The sequence below is a fragment of the Phoenix dactylifera genome, chromosome 18 (assembly GCF_051530095.1).
Source record: "Phoenix dactylifera cultivar Ajwa chromosome 18, Ajwa_hap1_PhDact_Kaust_v1.1, whole genome shotgun sequence".
In the NCBI taxonomy this organism is placed as follows: Eukaryota; Viridiplantae; Streptophyta; class Magnoliopsida; order Arecales; family Arecaceae; genus Phoenix; species Phoenix dactylifera.
The window spans coordinates 8873731-8891122 of record NC_143207.1 but is presented as its reverse complement, the minus strand read 5'-3'; the positions used below and the strand labels follow the sequence as shown (position 1 = coordinate 8891122).

At 51.9% G+C, this 17392-nt stretch overlaps 1 protein-coding gene and 1 long non-coding RNA gene across 2 annotated transcripts; both read left to right on the top strand.

Annotated features, from left to right (window-relative positions):
- The first annotated feature begins 4460 nt into the window (after positions 1 to 4460).
- Positions 4461 to 9413, top strand: LOC149750897 (uncharacterized). Its single transcript, XM_089928474.1, has 2 exons — positions 4461 to 5077; positions 5134 to 9413. The coding sequence occupies exon 2, from the start codon at positions 6899 to 6901 to the stop codon at positions 8360 to 8362; it is 1464 nt and encodes a 487-aa protein (XP_089784600.1). The 5' UTR covers positions 4461 to 5077; positions 5134 to 6898; the 3' UTR covers positions 8363 to 9413.
- A 7048-nt stretch (positions 9414 to 16461) lies between these two features.
- LOC149750896 (uncharacterized) lies at positions 16462 to 16920 on the top strand. Its single transcript, XR_016399044.1, has 2 exons — positions 16462 to 16746; positions 16803 to 16920. It is a non-coding gene; the product is annotated as an uncharacterized LOC149750896 (long non-coding RNA).
- Positions 16921 to 17392: the final 472 nt, after the last annotated feature.

Sequence of the window (17392 nt, the reverse complement as noted above, 5' to 3'; positions counted from 1 at the left end):
TTTATAATTTTACACTTATTAATAAATAAGATTGGGCAATTTATTTTTTATTCATATTTGTATGTGTCCATGAATCGTCCAAAAAATTAATAGATGATGACACATAATTTCAAGAAGTTGAGAATTTGAGGCATGTGTCATTAGGGATTAATTTTTAAATACTCATGATCGATGGATCCATCACGAGGGATGGTGATCGATCCGCTGAGATTAGTTCACAAATCACTTAGTCAGATGGACGAGTCTCGAGTTCACGGTGTAGAGACACTGGAGGGATTATGCAAGTACTTGTTAGAGAATAAGGTACTGAGCGTGACCAAAGATAGTTGTCACATGGATGTCTATCCACTCGTCAGTGACTACTTATGCTGCAGTTGTATGACTGGTCCTTTGACCTGCGATGCCTCAACTATTCACTGTGAGGTTGTTGTAGTTTGACGAGCATGTGAACTTGGGCCCTAGTCATTCGGATCCTTGTAGTGCGAATTGGCTGCAGTAGGTTCATTTTGGAATAGGGTTGCATCTATATGGGATCTATCGATCTTGATAGATTAGGAGTGATCCTATGTGATTTATGAGAGTGAGTTCGATAAATTTTTGATCAGATCTTTTGAAAAAAGAGTTTTCCATATTTCGAACTCGAAGTCGTATAAATTTGACATATGACAGACGATGGGATTTGACGAGATATCCATAACCTCCGTCACGTCGGAATCGATGATAGAGGGACTGTATCATACGCTAACTGCACCAAGAGGTTCAGATATTCTATTCTGCTGGGTTGCCACTACATACTGCTAGGTGTCACTCGTGGATTGTGAGACTCGAAGGCATTCACTTGGTGATCAGTGAACCCTAAGATAGAACTGAAATCGTTTCAGTCCACTGAAAGAAGTTTCAGTGATATTGAGATGGAGATCTCAATATTTCTCACTACCAGTCAAAATAGAACCTACGGGGTCACACACATAGAGGATTTAATTAGTCAGACTATCATAATTGTGATTTGGAATCATAATAGAAATCAATCATCAATATGATTGGTGATTGAATTAACCCACTAAGTGTTAGTGAGTTAATGAAAGAAGAATTAAGTGGAATTGATTGCAATTGGATTGCAATTGGGCTGATTTAATGAGCCAAATCAAATTGGGTTTGACCCAAATTGATTTGGGTTCATGATTGGGTCAATTTGATTAAACCAAGATTTGTGCGGATTTTAAAGACCACATGTCGTTGTAGGATGAATATGACTTAAGTCATGTTCACACTATGTGGACTTTAAAGTCCACATGGCATCGTAGGATGCATGCTCCCAAATTAATTAATTCTCCTAATGAGATTAGGAATCCTAATATGATTAGAAAATTAATCAATTGATTAAATAGACACATGTCATGCATCTATGAGCACAAGGATTGGACACTTGGCATTAATCCAAGGGTGGGTTATAGTCCCATACTCCTAATAAGATTAGGAGGAGCCCTAAATTCAATCTATAAAAGGGTAGCAAGGGAGAAGTTATGGATGAATTATCTCATCTTCCTCTCCACGCCTCCTCTTCTTTCTTCCTCCTTCTCCACGGCAGCAAGGGGTCTTCATCCTCCTCTTCTTCCGCAGTAGCAAGGCAAGGAAGATTCACGTGCAAGGTTCCTCCTTCCTCTTCCTCCATCACGAGCAAGGTTGAAGAAGAAAGGGTTCTTTTTTAAGGAGGTATATTGTAGATTTTTAGCTTCTAATCTATATGATAGTCATGAGAGGTCTTTGTAAGGAGCTAGCACTCCGGTAAGATCCTATCTCAGATGATTAGATCCTCGTGTGGATACCTGTAGAGGTCAGACAATTGTGTGGCTCAAACAGGAACCTAGATAGATCATTAGGCTGCGGTGTTCTTCACCTGCAGAATTTTTGAAGATAAGATCTTTAAATTAATTTCTTCTGATTTTAGTTTTAGCTTTATGAATCTTAATCAACCTTCCTCAGATCCTAATCTCTCCTCCCTAATGAATTCAAAGATCTTCTAGATTTGGATTCAGAAAAATTTTTGAATTCTACGATCCGAGGCGCGTTCTTGCGATGAACGACATCCCGTTCGAATTCCGCTGCGAACGTCGCATCGAACGGGGCGTAACTCAGCAGTGGTATTAGAGCCATGGTTCTAGGGAGCATGATTAGGATCTAAGGATTGATTACCATATTTTTATTCTGATTTTTAAAGAAATTATGCTTGCTGGATTTTCTGCGTGCTGAAATTTTCAGCATGCAGATTTTTATTTGCTATGATCTTGCAAATTATTTTAGAATTGCGATTAGATTACAATATTTTAAATCGAGTAATGCATGATCTGAAATCCAGAGAATAGCATAATAGTTTTAAAATTTTAGATCTGAAAATATACATGAGATGCATATGGTAACATAATGTTCATACTTGTTTAAGGTTATGTTTAAAATAATGTATGCATGAGATGTATGTATTAGTTAAACAAAAATTTATTTGCATGAGATGTAAATAAAATCCTTAAACAATAGGACATTTACATAAGATGTAAACTGAACAATTATGTCATTTACATAAGATGTAATCACATAATATATGAAAGGGTTTCATAATTACATAGGATGTAAACCTGAACCAATGTGACATTTACATAAGATGTAAATCGAATGACATATGGTATGGGGTAGATGGTTACATTAGATGTAAATCCCAAGAGACCTAAAATCTCCCTAAATCAATCGAAAGTGAACGATACATTGAGCTAGCCATATTTGATTAATTGATCTAATTGGTGTCTAGGTAAGCTCAAAGGTGGTTACTTAATTAGGACCTTACTCTCTGAGTAAGGGGAGCCTCCCACCTGCTTACCTGGCCAATTGATCGATTACCTCCTATGGAAAGCTCAAAGTTGGAATCACTAAGATCTGATTACCCAATATTAAGTCGATTGATCTTCCACTGTAGTAGAGTTGCTAAGATCTTTTCGGCGTTGATTAGTCTCGGCTGGATACAGTGGGCTAGTTGCATCGGGGGATTGGACCTCTCTATTTACATGAGATGTTGTGGGGTAAAGGTGGGGTTGGGCTCCAATAACTGTTAGGTGAGGATCCAATCACAGCTTTATTTTCGCGGGATATACGGTGGGTCTGACTTAACTAAGGAACGGGTCCAATATCTGTTAGGTGAGATCCTTATGACTTGGAGACCAGGTTAGCTTAATATGTTTACGAAGCATTGTACAAGAGTTGTACACTTATCGTCTATGTGTCTCCAATAACTGTTAGGTGAGGTGACATGTAGATTGGTGGGACCGCAGCACCCCACTCGAAATTCTAAGTCGCAGGTTTCCGTATATTTACCAGGGGAGTGTGAGAGATCCAAAAAATAGTGGGAGAATTTGATCCAATTTTGTTTTAAAAGTCTCTAAAACAAATTAATGTCAAATACAAATTTCTAATTAGAATCTTTACTCTCTGCAGATGTCAATGGCTTCCAACTCGATAGTTCAAATTCTAGGTAACAATAGGTTGACCGGACCAAACTATAAAGATTGGCTCCGCAACTTGAAGATTGTCTTGAGTTGCGAAAAGATAGCTTATGTTCTTGACCATGAACTCCCGGTTTTACCACCCGTGCAACCAATGAGCAGCGTGAGACGCATGCAAAATGGTTGGATGACGACAATAAGGTTAGGTGCTACATTTTGGCAATCCATGTCCAACGAATTGCAATGCCAGCATGAGAGTATGAAGACTGCTAAGGACATACTTGATCACCTACAAGAGTTGTATGGTGAACAGAGTCGCGCAACAAGGTTTGAAGTGTCCAAGCGGCTCTTCAAAGCCAAGATACGTGATGGGCAGTCCGTCCATGAACATGGTTTGACCATGATCAAGGATCTTGAGGAGCTTGAGAAGCTTGGCATGACCATGCATAAGGATTTGCAAACGAATTTGATCCTACAATCGTTGCCATCTTCATATGGGCAGTTTATTGTAAACTATCATATGAATAAAATTGAATGCACCAAACTTGAATTGTTGAATATGTTGGTGACAACTGAGGGAGCCTTGAAAGGTTCAAGGGGCACAGTTCTCGTTGCTGAGCTAGCTTCTACTTTCAAGAGAAAGTCTACTGGGAAGAAGAAGAAGAAGCCCGCGAAGAAGCAGAAGACCCAAAAAAAGCCGAAGAAGGAAGTTCCTATAAAGAAGGCCGAACCCAAAGAAAAATATTTCCATTGCAATGAAGACTGCCATTGAAAGAGGAACTGTCCTATCTACATGGAAAACATAAAGAGCAAGAAGGATGACACGCCTTCTGAAGGTATGTCTAATATGCTCATTATTGAAACTAATCTAACGGTTTCTTCTATTTCCAGTTGGGTTATAGACTCTGGTTCTAGTGTTCACTTGTGCACTACCATGCTGAGTCTAAAGGAAAGTAGAAGGCTTACGGAAGGTGCGATAACCCTAAGGGTTGGTGTTGCTGGAAATTGGACCCGGGGGCCGCCGCGAAGCCGGGGAAGGAGGAGCTCCGCTGCTGCAGGGGGCGGACGGCGGTGCGCCGGCCGGCTGCGTCCTCCGCCGCGGGGGGTGTGCAAGTCCGAAGAGGGGTGGTGCGTCCAGTCCTGTCCTGTCCTGCAAAAAAGCCGGTGGCCGGGCTCCCCGGCGCCGGCCCTCCGATGCCTAAGTCAGAGGGGGCAAGTATGTGGAGAGAGCAGGGAAGAGAGTATGTGGAGAAGACAGAGAGAGCTTCGGATTTTTCCTCCCGTTTTTGTCCCGTTATGTGATAATTGGGCACGATTTGGCCCATTAATGGCGTGGTGGAAAAAAAAGGCCGAATCAGACCGGAACCAGGGAGTTGTCACGGTCGATCGGACCTGTTGGAGTGGTTGAACCGTCGGCCGTAGCGGGCCTGGGGTCTGTGGATGGTAAGTGCATTTATTACCGAATGAACCGGCGGTCAGGTAGAGCCATGCGCTCTGATGGTTCAGTGATCCGGAGATCGTCTTGGGCCGTGTTCATTAAATGACTGAGTGCATCGGAGACTTGAGAGAGTCTCATGCATTAATGGCAGGTCGTGCCGAATACCTGCGAAGATCTTATGCCTTGATGGCTTGGAGATAGTGGCAGGTCGCAAGCCGTAGGAGTTGTCAGTCCCTTGGACTTTAGGCGGAGGTTGAACATTTGGTTAAGGCATCGGCTCGGCAAGAGTGCCGAGCCGAGCTGGTCGCCCAATGGGGCGCCCTGTGGCGGGGTTGCTTCAAGTGCTCCTGGTTGGCGCCCTTTAGGCGAGCACTTTCTAGCAGAGCGCCTCGGCGCTGTCTTTGGTCGGCACTTTCTAACCGAGCAGCTTTGGGTGGGGCACCTCTTGGCGCGCGCTCTGGTCGACGCCCTCTAGTCGAGCGCCTTCCTGGTCGGCATCCTTTGGCCGAGCAGCTTTCCGGTCGGCGCTCTTCGGCCGAGTGGCTTTCCGGTCGGCACTTCTTGGCCGAGCAGCTTTTCGGTCGGCGCTCTTCGGCCGAGTGGCTTTCCGGTCGGCACTTCTTGGCCGAGCAGCTTTCCGGTCGGCGCTCTTCGGCCGAGCGCCTCTGTGGATATATGACTTGGGGTTTTTCTCCTAACACTACCCCCCGACTTCCGAGCTCCAGTTGGCTATCAGCTGGAGCGCGGGAAGTAGCTTTAATTTGGTCATCACGAATTCCGAAAATTTTGATTTACTGTGCGTTTTGAATTATCGAACGCTTCGAGGAGCCTTTAATAGGCGGCGTCTCTTCTTTCCCGAAGAGCCTCATTATTGGGACACCTTTTGCGAAGCATCCTCGCGTCGTGGGCTCATGATGGGGCCGCACGATCTTCGATTGCGGATGCCTTTCCGCACGATCCGATGGGGCGCTTCGACATTCGAAGCGCCAACCCTAATTAAATGCGTCGTTCTGTCTTTTAGGCCGACACGTGTTATCATCTAACCAGGACGCAGCGCTTTCTTCGCTGATCCGGGCCGTCGGGGAGGTCTATATAAACTCTCCCCCGGCCCCCTGTCCTCTTTCTATTGCCTTCTGCTTCCAGCTTCCTATTCTCCCAGCCTTCCTCAGACCGAAGTCCCTTTTCTCCGGCATCTTTCCCAGGTCCCCCTTCTTTTTGATTTCCCTCTCTTGTAATGGGTTCTTTGCCTAGCGAAGTAGTATCCACCATGAGTGTCCTGGAGGTCGAGATGACCGAAGAGTGGTTTTTCCCTCTTCACGGGTTCCATTTGGAACCCGCCAGGCGAAGGGATCGGGTAACCGATCCTCCGGTAGGCCGGATCGGAGTGCACTCGGAGTCACTCTGGGTCGGCCTCCGGTTTCCTCTTCACAGCTTTGTGAATGAGTTGCTGGCGGTATGCCAGTTGGTCCCGGCGCAACTCACTCCAAACGCTTGGAGGGCAGTGATGGATTTCCTATCACTGTGTTTACTACAGGGGATTCCTACCTCTGTCAACGTCTTCCGGCGACTTTTTATTTTTAAGTCGAACCCGGGAGACGGGGAGTGGCTCTACATCGCCCTCCGGGTGGGTCGTCCACTTTTTCATGGTGCCCCCTCATCCATTCATGGTTGGAAGGAGAAGTTCTTCTTCCTGGGTTCCGAACGGGCCTAGGGGTTTGACCCCAGGTGGAGGCCGGCCCAACTTAAATCCATCAACAGGCTCCCCCAGCTTTCTCCGCGTGAGCAGGAGATCTTCGATACCATCCGCAACCTTGGGGACGGGATTTTGCTGAACGGCCTCATTAGCGAGGACGCCCTGGTGAACGTGGGCTTGAGCTCGGCACGTCCTCAGGGTAAGGATAGTTACAGCAACTTCTTATTTCCTTATTGTTCTAATGTTCTAATTTTGCTCATCTTTGCAGACATCGCAAAAATGGTGACCAAGAGCGAAGTCCTTTACGCCCGCTTCCAAAAGAGGGCGGCTGAACTCTCAGGAGAACCGACCGAGCTGAGGAAGAAAGCAAAGACCTCGGCGAAGACCTCGACGACCACAACCGTTGAGGCGCGCGCTTCTCGCCCCGTGCGCCCTGAGGCTGGTCGGGGAGAGGGCGTGGGCTCTGGCGGAGCCACAATGGCACCTCTGTGTCCGGTTTCGCAAGTCCCTGGTCGGCGGGAAGCTCCAGATTCCGACCAGGGAGGGAGGACCTCAGCAGATCTGGCGCTCGCACGCCCCACCTCTACCACGCAGCGGTCCGGTCAGCCGTCTACTCGACCCCAATTCCCCAGCTCTGAGCCGGGGAATAGCCAAGAAGCAACGGGGTCGGCCGCACCCCGGCCAGCTGAGGCCGGTCTGGCGGGTCCTTCGGGTCCTCAGGAGCGGGTGCCTTACGCTCCTGGATGGGCTGTTTTCGAGGGCGACTCGGCCCTCGATAATGTACAAGTGGCGCGCGAAGTTCTTCGGGTCGCGCTGCTCCCGGCCGACCAGGCAAAAATTCGGTCCATGAACTACGGCGAGTTCATGGACTCCGCTATTTGCTCTTCCATCCGAGTAAGTCAGCTTTTATCTCTGTGCAAATTGGTGTTTCGGCTTAAAACTGTTTCTTACATGTCCCTCTTGCAGCGCCTCCACGAGACCGAGACGATGATTCACATCATCCAGGACTATCGGGACCGGGCCCGAAGGCATCAAAGGGGGCGCGAGGAGGCCGAAACAAAGTTCCTCGCGTATGAGGCCGAGCAGAAAGTGCTTCAAGCGAAGCTAGGGGCGGCCGAAGACGAGGTTCGGACTCTGGTCGCCGAACTTGAAGAGGAGAAGGGCGCGCACTCTTTGACTAGGTCCGAAGTGCGCGCCGCGGAGGCCCGCCGGACGGAGGCCGAATCGTCGCTCGCTATACGCGAGCAGGAGGTGGGGGAGGCTCGAATAAAGGTCCGAGATCTCGAGATCCGTCTACTTGACGTGCAATCTCTGCTCGCGGATCGCGAAAGAGAAATAAAGATTTTGGAGCGGAAGGCCGCCTACCATGAGGCTCGGGAGAAGGAGGCTCGGGAGCAGGCCCAGGACGCCGTCAAGCTCTTCCGTGAGTCGGAGGAGTTTCGCGACCTCTTAGCAGAGGAGGGCGTGAACGGGTTAATCCAAGGCTTCCGGGATTTCCGCAACCAGTTGCGGCATCTTCTCCCGGATTTCGATGTAAACCTGCTCAAACCGGGAGCAGGGAGGGCGGAGGCGGAGGCAGAAAGTCCGGGAGCTGAGGCGGCCGTAGCCGATCCTGAAGCGACCGAGGTCGCCCCCGAGGCCGCTCCTATTATTGCCGAGGCCATTGTAGAGGTCTCGGCTGCTGAGCCGACCACTCCCGGGACCGCCGAGGCTGAGGTGGTCGAACTCGAACCTTTAGTGTAATTTTTGTTCTTTCTTGTAAGGTTGGGATGGCCTCCCATTCTTGTAAGGGCCAAACCCGAATTTTGTACTTAGCCTACGGGCCTTTTTGAAATGAATATGCATTTCTTATTGGAAACTCGTTTACGTAGCGTAGGTTTTCCAGCTCGGATCCGTTTTGAGTTCCGAGGACATGGGCTCTATGGCCTCTAATTTCGCCCGCCACAGGGTTTGGGTTTAGGTTCGGCTCGTCGAGCCCCATTGTTCGGAGTATCATTCACCCAAAGGGTTCGGGCTCGGAAAGTCTTTCCGAGCCTAGTCCAATGTGACCAAGCCCTGGGGCGGTCATTAGGACTTAGCTTTAGCGAAGTTAATTAACTTCGGGTCCGAGCCTTGAATTATCGGGGTCGGACCGAATTCTCTCCCCACAGATTGGTTGAATATTTGCCAACTCGTGACAGGGACTCACCAGCCTTAGCATGATAATGTGCCGGTGTCGTGAGCATTCTTTCGCCGAGGTGATTGCAAATGCTTTCTGCTCGGAGTCCATTCTTCAAGGACGTCGGCAGAGATCCGAAAACGAAAATAATGTAAAGACATTAAATAAATGGTACCTTGTACCGTATGCGTCCTGGCGCCGAGGCGACTGAAGACGCTTCTCTGCTCGGACTCCATTCTTCGAGGACGTCGGCAGAGAAATCCATAGATAGATAAAATAATGCCGACAATAAATAAAATGCGTCCGTGCGCCGAGGCGACTGGAGACGCTTCTCTGCTCGGACTCCGCTTCTTGTACCGTGTGCGTCCTTGCGCCGAGGCGACTAAAGACGCTTCTCTGCTCGGACTCCGTTCTTTGGGGACGTCGGCAGAGAAAAGTCCAAGAATAAAATAATGTAAAGACATTAAATAAATGGTACCTTGTACCGTATGCGTCCTGGCGCCGAGGCGACTGAAGACGCTTCTCTGCTCGGACTCCATTCTTCGAGGACGTCGGCAGAGAAATCCATAGATAGATAAAATAATGCCGACAATAAATAAAATGCGTCCGTGCGCCGAGGCGACTGGAGACGCTTCTCTGCTCGGACTCCGCTTCTTGAGGACGTCGGTAGAGAAATCCATAGATAGATAAAATAATGCCGACAATAAATAAAATGCGTCCGTGCGCCGAGGCGACTGGAGACGCTTCTCTGCTCGGACTCCGCTTCTTGAGGACGTCGGCAGAGAAATCCATAGATAGATAAAATAATGCCGACAATAAATAAAATGCGTCCGTGCGCCGAGGCGACTGGAGACGCTTCTCTGCTCGGACTCCGCTTCTTGAGGACGTCGGCAGAGAAATCCATAGATAGATAAAATAATGCCGACAATAAATAAAATGCGTCCGTGCGCCGAGGCGACTGGAGACGCTTCTCTGCTCGGACTCCGTTTCTTGAGGACGTCGGCAGAGAAATCCAGAAATGGAATAGCGGGCCGAGTTCGTTGGCTGAAGCCGGTAAAAAATGAGCCGAGCTTGCTTGGCCAATGAAGACAACATCCCAACGTATCGGGGCATCCCGGCCGAGGTCGGGGTAGGAGCACGAGCCGAGCTCGTCCGGTCAGAGGACCGCTACTCAATAATCGATGGAGCACGAGCCGAGCTCGTCCGGTCAGAGGACCGCTACTCAATAGTCGATGGAGCACGAGCCGAGCTCGTCCGGTCAGAGAGGACCGCTACTCAATAATCGATGGAGCACGAGCCGAGCTCGTCCGGTCAGAGGACCGCTACTCAATAGTCGATGGAGCACGAGCCGAGCTCGTCCGGTCAGAGAGGACCGCTACTCAATAATCGATGGAGCACGAGCCGAGCTCGTCCGGTCAGAGGACCGCTACTCAATAGTCGATGGAGCACGAGCCGAGCTCGTCCGGTCAGAGAGGACCGCTACTCAATAATCGATGGAGCACGAGCCGAGCTCGTCCGGTCAGAGGACCGCTACTCAATAGTCGATGGAGCACGAGCCGAGCTCGTCCGGTCAGAGAGGACCGCTACTCAATAATCGATGGAGCACGAGCCGAGCTCGTCCGGTCAGAGGACCGCTACTCAATAATCGATGGAGCACGAGCCGAGCTCGTCCATGGAGAGCGCACCATAAACTCATGGACATCTTCAGGGAGTCCACGCAGGTACTCCATCGTCCCGAGGTATCAGGGCATCCCAACGGTGGTTAGGGAAGAATAAACCTGATGCCACGAGATAATCAAGAAAATTGGTGAGCTCGGAATAAGTTCGCAATCCATCAGTTTACCGTGAAATGAAATTTATAGAGTGAAATTCATAAGATGAAATTTAATAGTTGAATGATGAGGGACCCCTTAGGGTTCTACTGGTGGTACACGCGGAGATTTTCAGAGCTCCAGCTCCGCGGAATGGGAGTCCCATCTAGAGACTCCAATTGATAAGCTCCGGGCCGGCGAATGCGCGTGATTCGGTATGGTCCTTCCCAATTCGGGGCCAGCTTCCCTCGCTCAGTTGGTCGGGAGGTTTCAGCTCTTCTTAGGACAAGGTCCCCTGGTCTGAAAGATTTGACTTTGACCCTGGCGTTGTAGTACTGAGCTGTCTTTTGTTGGTACCTCGCCATACGCACTCGGGCGACCTCCCTTGTTTCCTCGATCAAGTCGAGGTTGCCTCTGAGCTGCGAAGAGTTAGAGCTAGCATCGTGGTGCTCGACTCTTGGAGAGGGGAGCCCAATCTCTAGTGGAATGACGGCCTCCGTCCCATATGTCAGGTTGAAGGGAGTCTCGCCGGTGGGGACGCGGAACGTAGTCCGGTAAGCCCACAGGACATTGTATAGGTCTTCGACCCACTGTCCTTTGGATTTGTCGAGCCTGGTTTTGAGACCCTGCAAAATAGTACGATTTGTTACCTCGGTTTCTCCGTTTATCTGAGGATGCGCGACCGAGGTGAAGCGGTGGTCAATGCCAAGCTCGGAGCAGAATTCTCTGAAATGGATGTTGTCGAACTGGCGACCGTTGTCAGAGATAAGGATGCGGGGAAGCCCGAATCTGCAAATGATGGACTTCCAAACGAAATTCCGCATCTTCTGTTCGGTTATCCGGGCGAGGGGCTCAGCTTCCACCCACTTAGTGAAGTAGTCGATGGAGACGACCAGGAACTTCCTTTGCCCGGTGGCCAGAGGAAATGGCCCGAGGATGTCAATTCCCCACTGGGCAAAAGGCCAAGGGGAGCTGATAGAAGTCAAAAGAGCCGAGGGCCGGCGCTGAACGTTGGCGTTCCTTTGGCACCGGTCGCATCTCTTGACGAAATCCATAGCATCCTTCTGGAGTGTCGGCCAATAATACCCTTGGCGCAGAATTTTATGGGCCAAGGCTCGTCCTCCCAGATGGTTTCCACAAATTCCTTCGTGGACTTCGCGCAGGGCATAATTAGCTTCCGTTGGGCGAAGGCATCTGAGAAGGGGAGAGGTGAAGGATTTCCGATAGAGCTTTCCCTCGTATAGTATGTATCGGGTGGCGAGGCGCTTGATTCGGCGAGTCTCTCGTACATCAGCAGGGAGAGTTTCGTCTTGCAGATAGCTGATGAGTCCATCCATCCAGCTTGGCTCGAGCTCGGTGCAGAGGGTCCGCTCAGTCTCGTCCGTGCTGGGCTTTTGGAGATATTCCAGGACTGCCCCTTTGGGAAGCTCGCTCATGCGAGAGGATGCCAGCTTTGATAGCCGGTCGGCCCTGAGATTCTCCGATCTGGCAATATGTTGGACGTGGAAAGAGTCCAAGGTCGAGGCGAGATCCCGTACTTTCTGGAGATACTTCTGCATGGTCGGGTCTCTAGCTTCGAAGTCGCCCACAATTTGGTTGACGACGAGCTGGGAATCACTGAAGGCCTTCAAGTCCTTCACTCCTAGCTCTTTGGCTAGCTTAAGCCCGGCGACGAGCGCTTCATACTCCGCCATATTATTGGAAGCAGGAAACTCGAGGCGCAGGGCCTGCTCGGCGACCACCCCCTCCGGGCTGGTGAGAATAAATCCTGCTCCACTACCCCCCGAGTTTGAAGAGCCATCGACATGTAGAGCCCATGTGAAACTCGGGGTTTGCTCCAGCGGTGGTTCAGGTTCAGGCTTGACCTCATCTGGTATAGTGCACTCGGCCATAAAGTCTGCGAGTGCTTGTGCTTTGATCGCCTGTCTGGGCCGGTACTCAATGTCGAATTCCCCGAGCTCAATGGCCCATTTGGTGATCCGACCCGCACGATCCGATCTTTGTAGGATCTGCTTGATCGGCTGGTCAGTCAGCACGGCCACTGTGTGAGCTTGGAAGTAGGGTCGGAGCCTCCGAGCTGAGATGACCAAAGCATAGGCGGTCTTCTCAAGCTTGGAGTATCGGGTCTCAGCATCCCTTAAGACCCGGCTGGTGTAATACACCGGTTTCTGAAGTTTCTCCTCCTCTCGGACCAGGACCGAGCTTACTGCTACAGGGGAGACAGCTAAATACAAGTAGAGGAGCTCACCCTGTTGAGGCTTCGTGAGTAGGGGAGGGGAAGCCAGCAGGTGCTTGAGCTCTTCAAAAGATTGCTGGCACTCGTCCGACCACAAAAAGTTCTTCGGCTTCTTGAGGGCTGCAAAGAATGGAAGGCAGCGCTCGGCCGAGCGGGAGATAAACCTCCCGAGGGCTGCCACTCGGCCCGTGAGCCGCTGTACCTCCTTGACCGTCCTGGGAGGCGTCATCCTTTGGAGGGCTCGGATCTTCTCTGGATTGGCCTCGATTCCTCGTTGTGTAATGATGAAGCCGAGAAATTTGCCGGAGGTGACCCCGAATGCACATTTAGCTGGGTTGAGCTTCATCTGGTACTTTCGGAGTGTGGAGAATGCTTCATTGAGGTCGGCTATGTGGTCTTGCGCCGCCTTACTTTTCACCAGCATGTCATCCACGTAGACCTCCATGTTTCGGCCTATTTGGTCTTTGAAGATCCGGCTGACTAGCCTTTGATAAGTCGCCCCGGCATTTTTTAGACCGAATGGCATCACTTTGTAGCAGTAGGTTCCCCCGTCGGTGATGAAGGCTGTCTTTTCCTCGTCTTCTGGCGCCATGCGGATCTGGTTATATCCGGAAAAGGCGTCCATGAATGCCAGCAGCTCGTGACCCGAGGTGGAGTCCACGAGCTGGTCTATGCTAGGAAGTGGAAAGCTGTCCTTCGGGCAGGCTTTATTCAGGTCGGTGTAGTCCACGCACATACGCCACTTCCCGTTGGCCTTCTTGACGAGGACCACATTGGCGAGCCACTCCGGGTAAGCTATCTCCCGGATGAATCCAGCTTCAAGGAGTTTGCTGACCTCCTCGGCTGCTGCTTGCTGTCGTTCAGGGGCGGCGCCTCGCTTCTTCTGCCTCACGGGCTTGCTGGTTGGCTTTACTTAGAGCCGGTGGACCATGATCTCTGGATCTATCCCCGGCATGTCTGCAGGCGACCATGCGAAAACATCCATGTTGTCTCGCAGGAGGTTGACGAGGTGACCCCTCTCGTGCTTGCCAAGGCCGGAGCCGACTTGCACGGTTAGCTCGGGAGAGTTCTCACATAGAGGAACCTGAATTAATAACTCACCGGGCTCTACCCGCTCTTTCTGGGGGTTGGCCCGTGCCTCCATAACCTCGGTTGAGGGCTGGTCAGTCGCTGGGGCAGGCACCTCGGCGGGTCGCTTTGCCTCGTGGGTCGCCAGGTAGCATCGCCTTGCCACCATTTGGTCTCCTCGGACTTCGCCGACCCCCTGGCTGGTGGGGAATCGCATCAGCAGGTGGTGAGTTGAGACCGCTGCTCGGAGGGCGTTGAGTCCTGGCCTTCCAAGGATGGCGTTGTAAACCGAGGGCAGGCGTATCACAAGGAAGCTCATACCCACGGTACTTTCACGAGGGGCGAGCCCGGCTGTGACCAGAAGGTCGATCTCGCCCTCTACTGGGACTGAATCCCCAGTGAATCCAACTAGCGGAGCATTCATCCTCCGTAGCTGTTCCTTTGTCATCCCCATTTTACAATAAGCATCAAAATACAAAACATTCGCCGAGCTTCCATTATCAACCAGGATGCGTTTTACATCAAATTTATTTATGATCATGGAGATGACCATGGCATCATCATGGGGAGTTTCGACTCCTTCTAGATCGTCGTCTGAGAAGGAGATAGCTTCAAATGTGCGCGGGCGCTTCGAGGAGGTTCCTTCCCCTGAGGCTTCTCCAGCTGAGGTCCCTCCTCGGATAGTGTTGATGACGCCGACGATGGGCCTGTTGGCATTGGAACCTTCAGGCTGTGCTGCTCCTTCGGCTGGCTTCTTCCCTTCGCGCCGGCCTTGCACAAACCGATTGAGCACCCCTCGGCGAATGAGTGCTTCGATCTCATTTCGGAGCTGATAACAATCCTCGGTATCATGGCCGTGATCCCGGTGAAAACGGCAATACTTCCGGAGATCACGCCGGATTCTGGTGTCTGGCTTTGGAGGGGGGAGCCGGATGCAATCCCGATTCTCAATCTCCATGAGGATTTCAGCTCGAGGAGCATTGAGGGGAGTATACTTTTCATACCTCCCTTCAGGTGCACGGGCCTGCAGCGGGAACCTCGGGCGGAGTGACCTCTGCTGCGGCGGTCCTCTCAACCGGGGTGGACTCTTCGGGCGGGGCGGATTCTTAGCTCGTCGTGGAGACGAGCTTCTGGGTCGGCCGCGTTCCTCGCGGCGCCTCTTCTTGGGATTCTGCTCGGTTCCACCCCGCCTAACTGCCACGGCCTCTTCCGCCTTGGCATACTTCCGTGCCCGAGCGAACATTTCGGTGAGGTCCGCTGGGAAATTCTTCTCAATCGAGAAGAGGAATCTGTAGGACCGGGCTCCAGTCTTCAGCGCCGACATGGCGATTGACTGGTCAAGCTCCTGGACTTCCCATGTTGCGGCGGTGAACCGGTCCAGATATTCCTTGAAGGACTCTCCCTCCTTTTGTTTGATGTCGAGGAGGGAGTCGGATGTCCGCCGCTGGGACTGACTGGCGGCGAAGTTGCCGGCAAACTGTCTGCCGAGCTGCTCAAAGGAGGAGACAGTACTTGGCTTTAGCCCGGTGAACCAAAGCCGGGCTGGTCCTCGAAGTGTCGCCGGAAAAGCCTTGCACATCATGGCTTCCGAGGCTCCTTGTAGGGCCATCAAGACCCGGTAACTCTCCAGGTGGTCAAAGGGATCAGCCTTGCCGTTGTAAGGCTCCACCTGGGGCATTTTGAACCGGAGGGGAACCGGTTCATCTTCAATCTCCTGGGAGAAGGGCGACTTCGTATTGAACTCGAAGTCGCCGTTACGTCCCGATTTTCTCCCGTGGAGTGCCTGGATTTGGCGCTCCAGCTTTTCGACCTTCTTGTCGAGTTCATCATTCTGGAGGATCGCTACAGCGGTTCCTCTGGGTGCAGGTTGCCCTGGAACCGACTCGGCTTCTGAAGGCTGTGGCCAGCCTCCGTGATCTCTGACTGGGTGCTCTCTCCAGAGGGAGGCCTGGACTTGAGAGTCCTGACCTCGAGGAGGAAGCCTGCTAGTAGGGGGCCCCAGTTGAACTGGAGCCGGGGGAGGCGGTGCTGCTGGGATGCCCCTGGGTTGCAAGTTTTGAACGGCGGTAGCCAACGCCTGCACTTGCTGCACCAGGGCATCAAATTGTTCCGGTCGAACTTGAGGTGCTGGCTCAACCGGGGGTGATGAGTTCCGAACGGAACATTCTGGGCTTGGTGGAGGACGTCGAGAGGCGTTGGAAGCCCCTTTGCTTCTTAGCTTCATGGTGGCGAACTCGGGCCCTTCCTCTAGCGCCAACTGTTGCTGGAAATTGGACCCGGGGGCCGCCGCGAAGCCGGCGAAGGAGGAGCTCCGCTGCTGCAGGGGGCGGACGGCGGTGCGCCGGCCGGCTGCGTCCTCCGCCGCGGGGGGTGTGCAAGTCCGAAGAGGGGTGGTGCGTCCAGTCCTGTCCTGTCCTGCAAAAAAGCCGGTGGCCGGGCTCCCCGGCGCCGGCCCTCCGATGCCTAAGTCAGAGGGGGCAAGTATGTGGAGAGAGCAGGGAAGAGAGTATGTGGAGAAGACAGAGAGAGCTTCGGATTTTTTCTCCCGTTTTTGTCCCGTTATGTGATAATTGGGCACGATTTGGCCCATTAATGGCGTGGTGGAAAAAAAAGGCCGAATCAGACCGGAACCAGGGAGTTGTCACGGTCGATCGGACCTGTTGGAGTGGTTGAACCGTCGGCCGTAGCGGGCCTGGGGTCTGTGGATGGTAAGTGCATTTATTACCGAATGAACCGGCGGTCAGGTAGAGCCATGCGCTCTGATGGTTCAGTGATCCGGAGATCGTCTTGGGCCGTGTTCATTAAATGACTGAGTGCATCGGAGACTTGAGAGAGTCTCATGCATTAATGGCAGGTCGTGCCGAATACCTGCGAAGATCTTATGCCTTGATGGCTTGGAGATAGTGGCAGGTCGCAAGCCGTAGGAGTTGTCAGTCCCTTGGACTTTAGGCGGAGGTTGAACATTTGGTTAAGGCATCGGCTCGGCAAGAGTGCCGAGCCGAGCTGGTCGCCCAATGGGGCGCCCTGTGGCGGGGTTGCTTCAAGTGCTCCTGGTTGGCGCCCTTTAGGCGAGCACCTTCTAGCAGAGCGCCTCGGCGCTGTCTTTGGTCGGCACTTTCTAACCGAGCAGCTTTGGGTGGGGCACCTCTTGGCGCGCGCTCTGGTCGACGCCCTCTAGTCGAGCGCCTTCCTGGTCGGCATCCTTTGGCCGAGCAGCTTTTCGGTCGGCGCTCTTCGGCCGAGTGGCTTTCCGGTCGGCACTTCTTGGCCGAGCAGCTTTCCGGTCGGCGCTCTTCGGCCGAGTGGCTTTCCGGTCGGCACTTCTTGGCCGAGCAGCTTTCCGGTCGGCGCTCTTCGGCCGAGCGCCTCTGTGGATATATGACTTGGGGTTTTTCCCCTAACAGTTGGCAATGGAGCAAGAGTTGCTGCTGTTGCTGTGGGCACATACCCTTTGCATTTACCGTCAGAATTTAGTTTGATACTTAGAGATTGTTATTTTG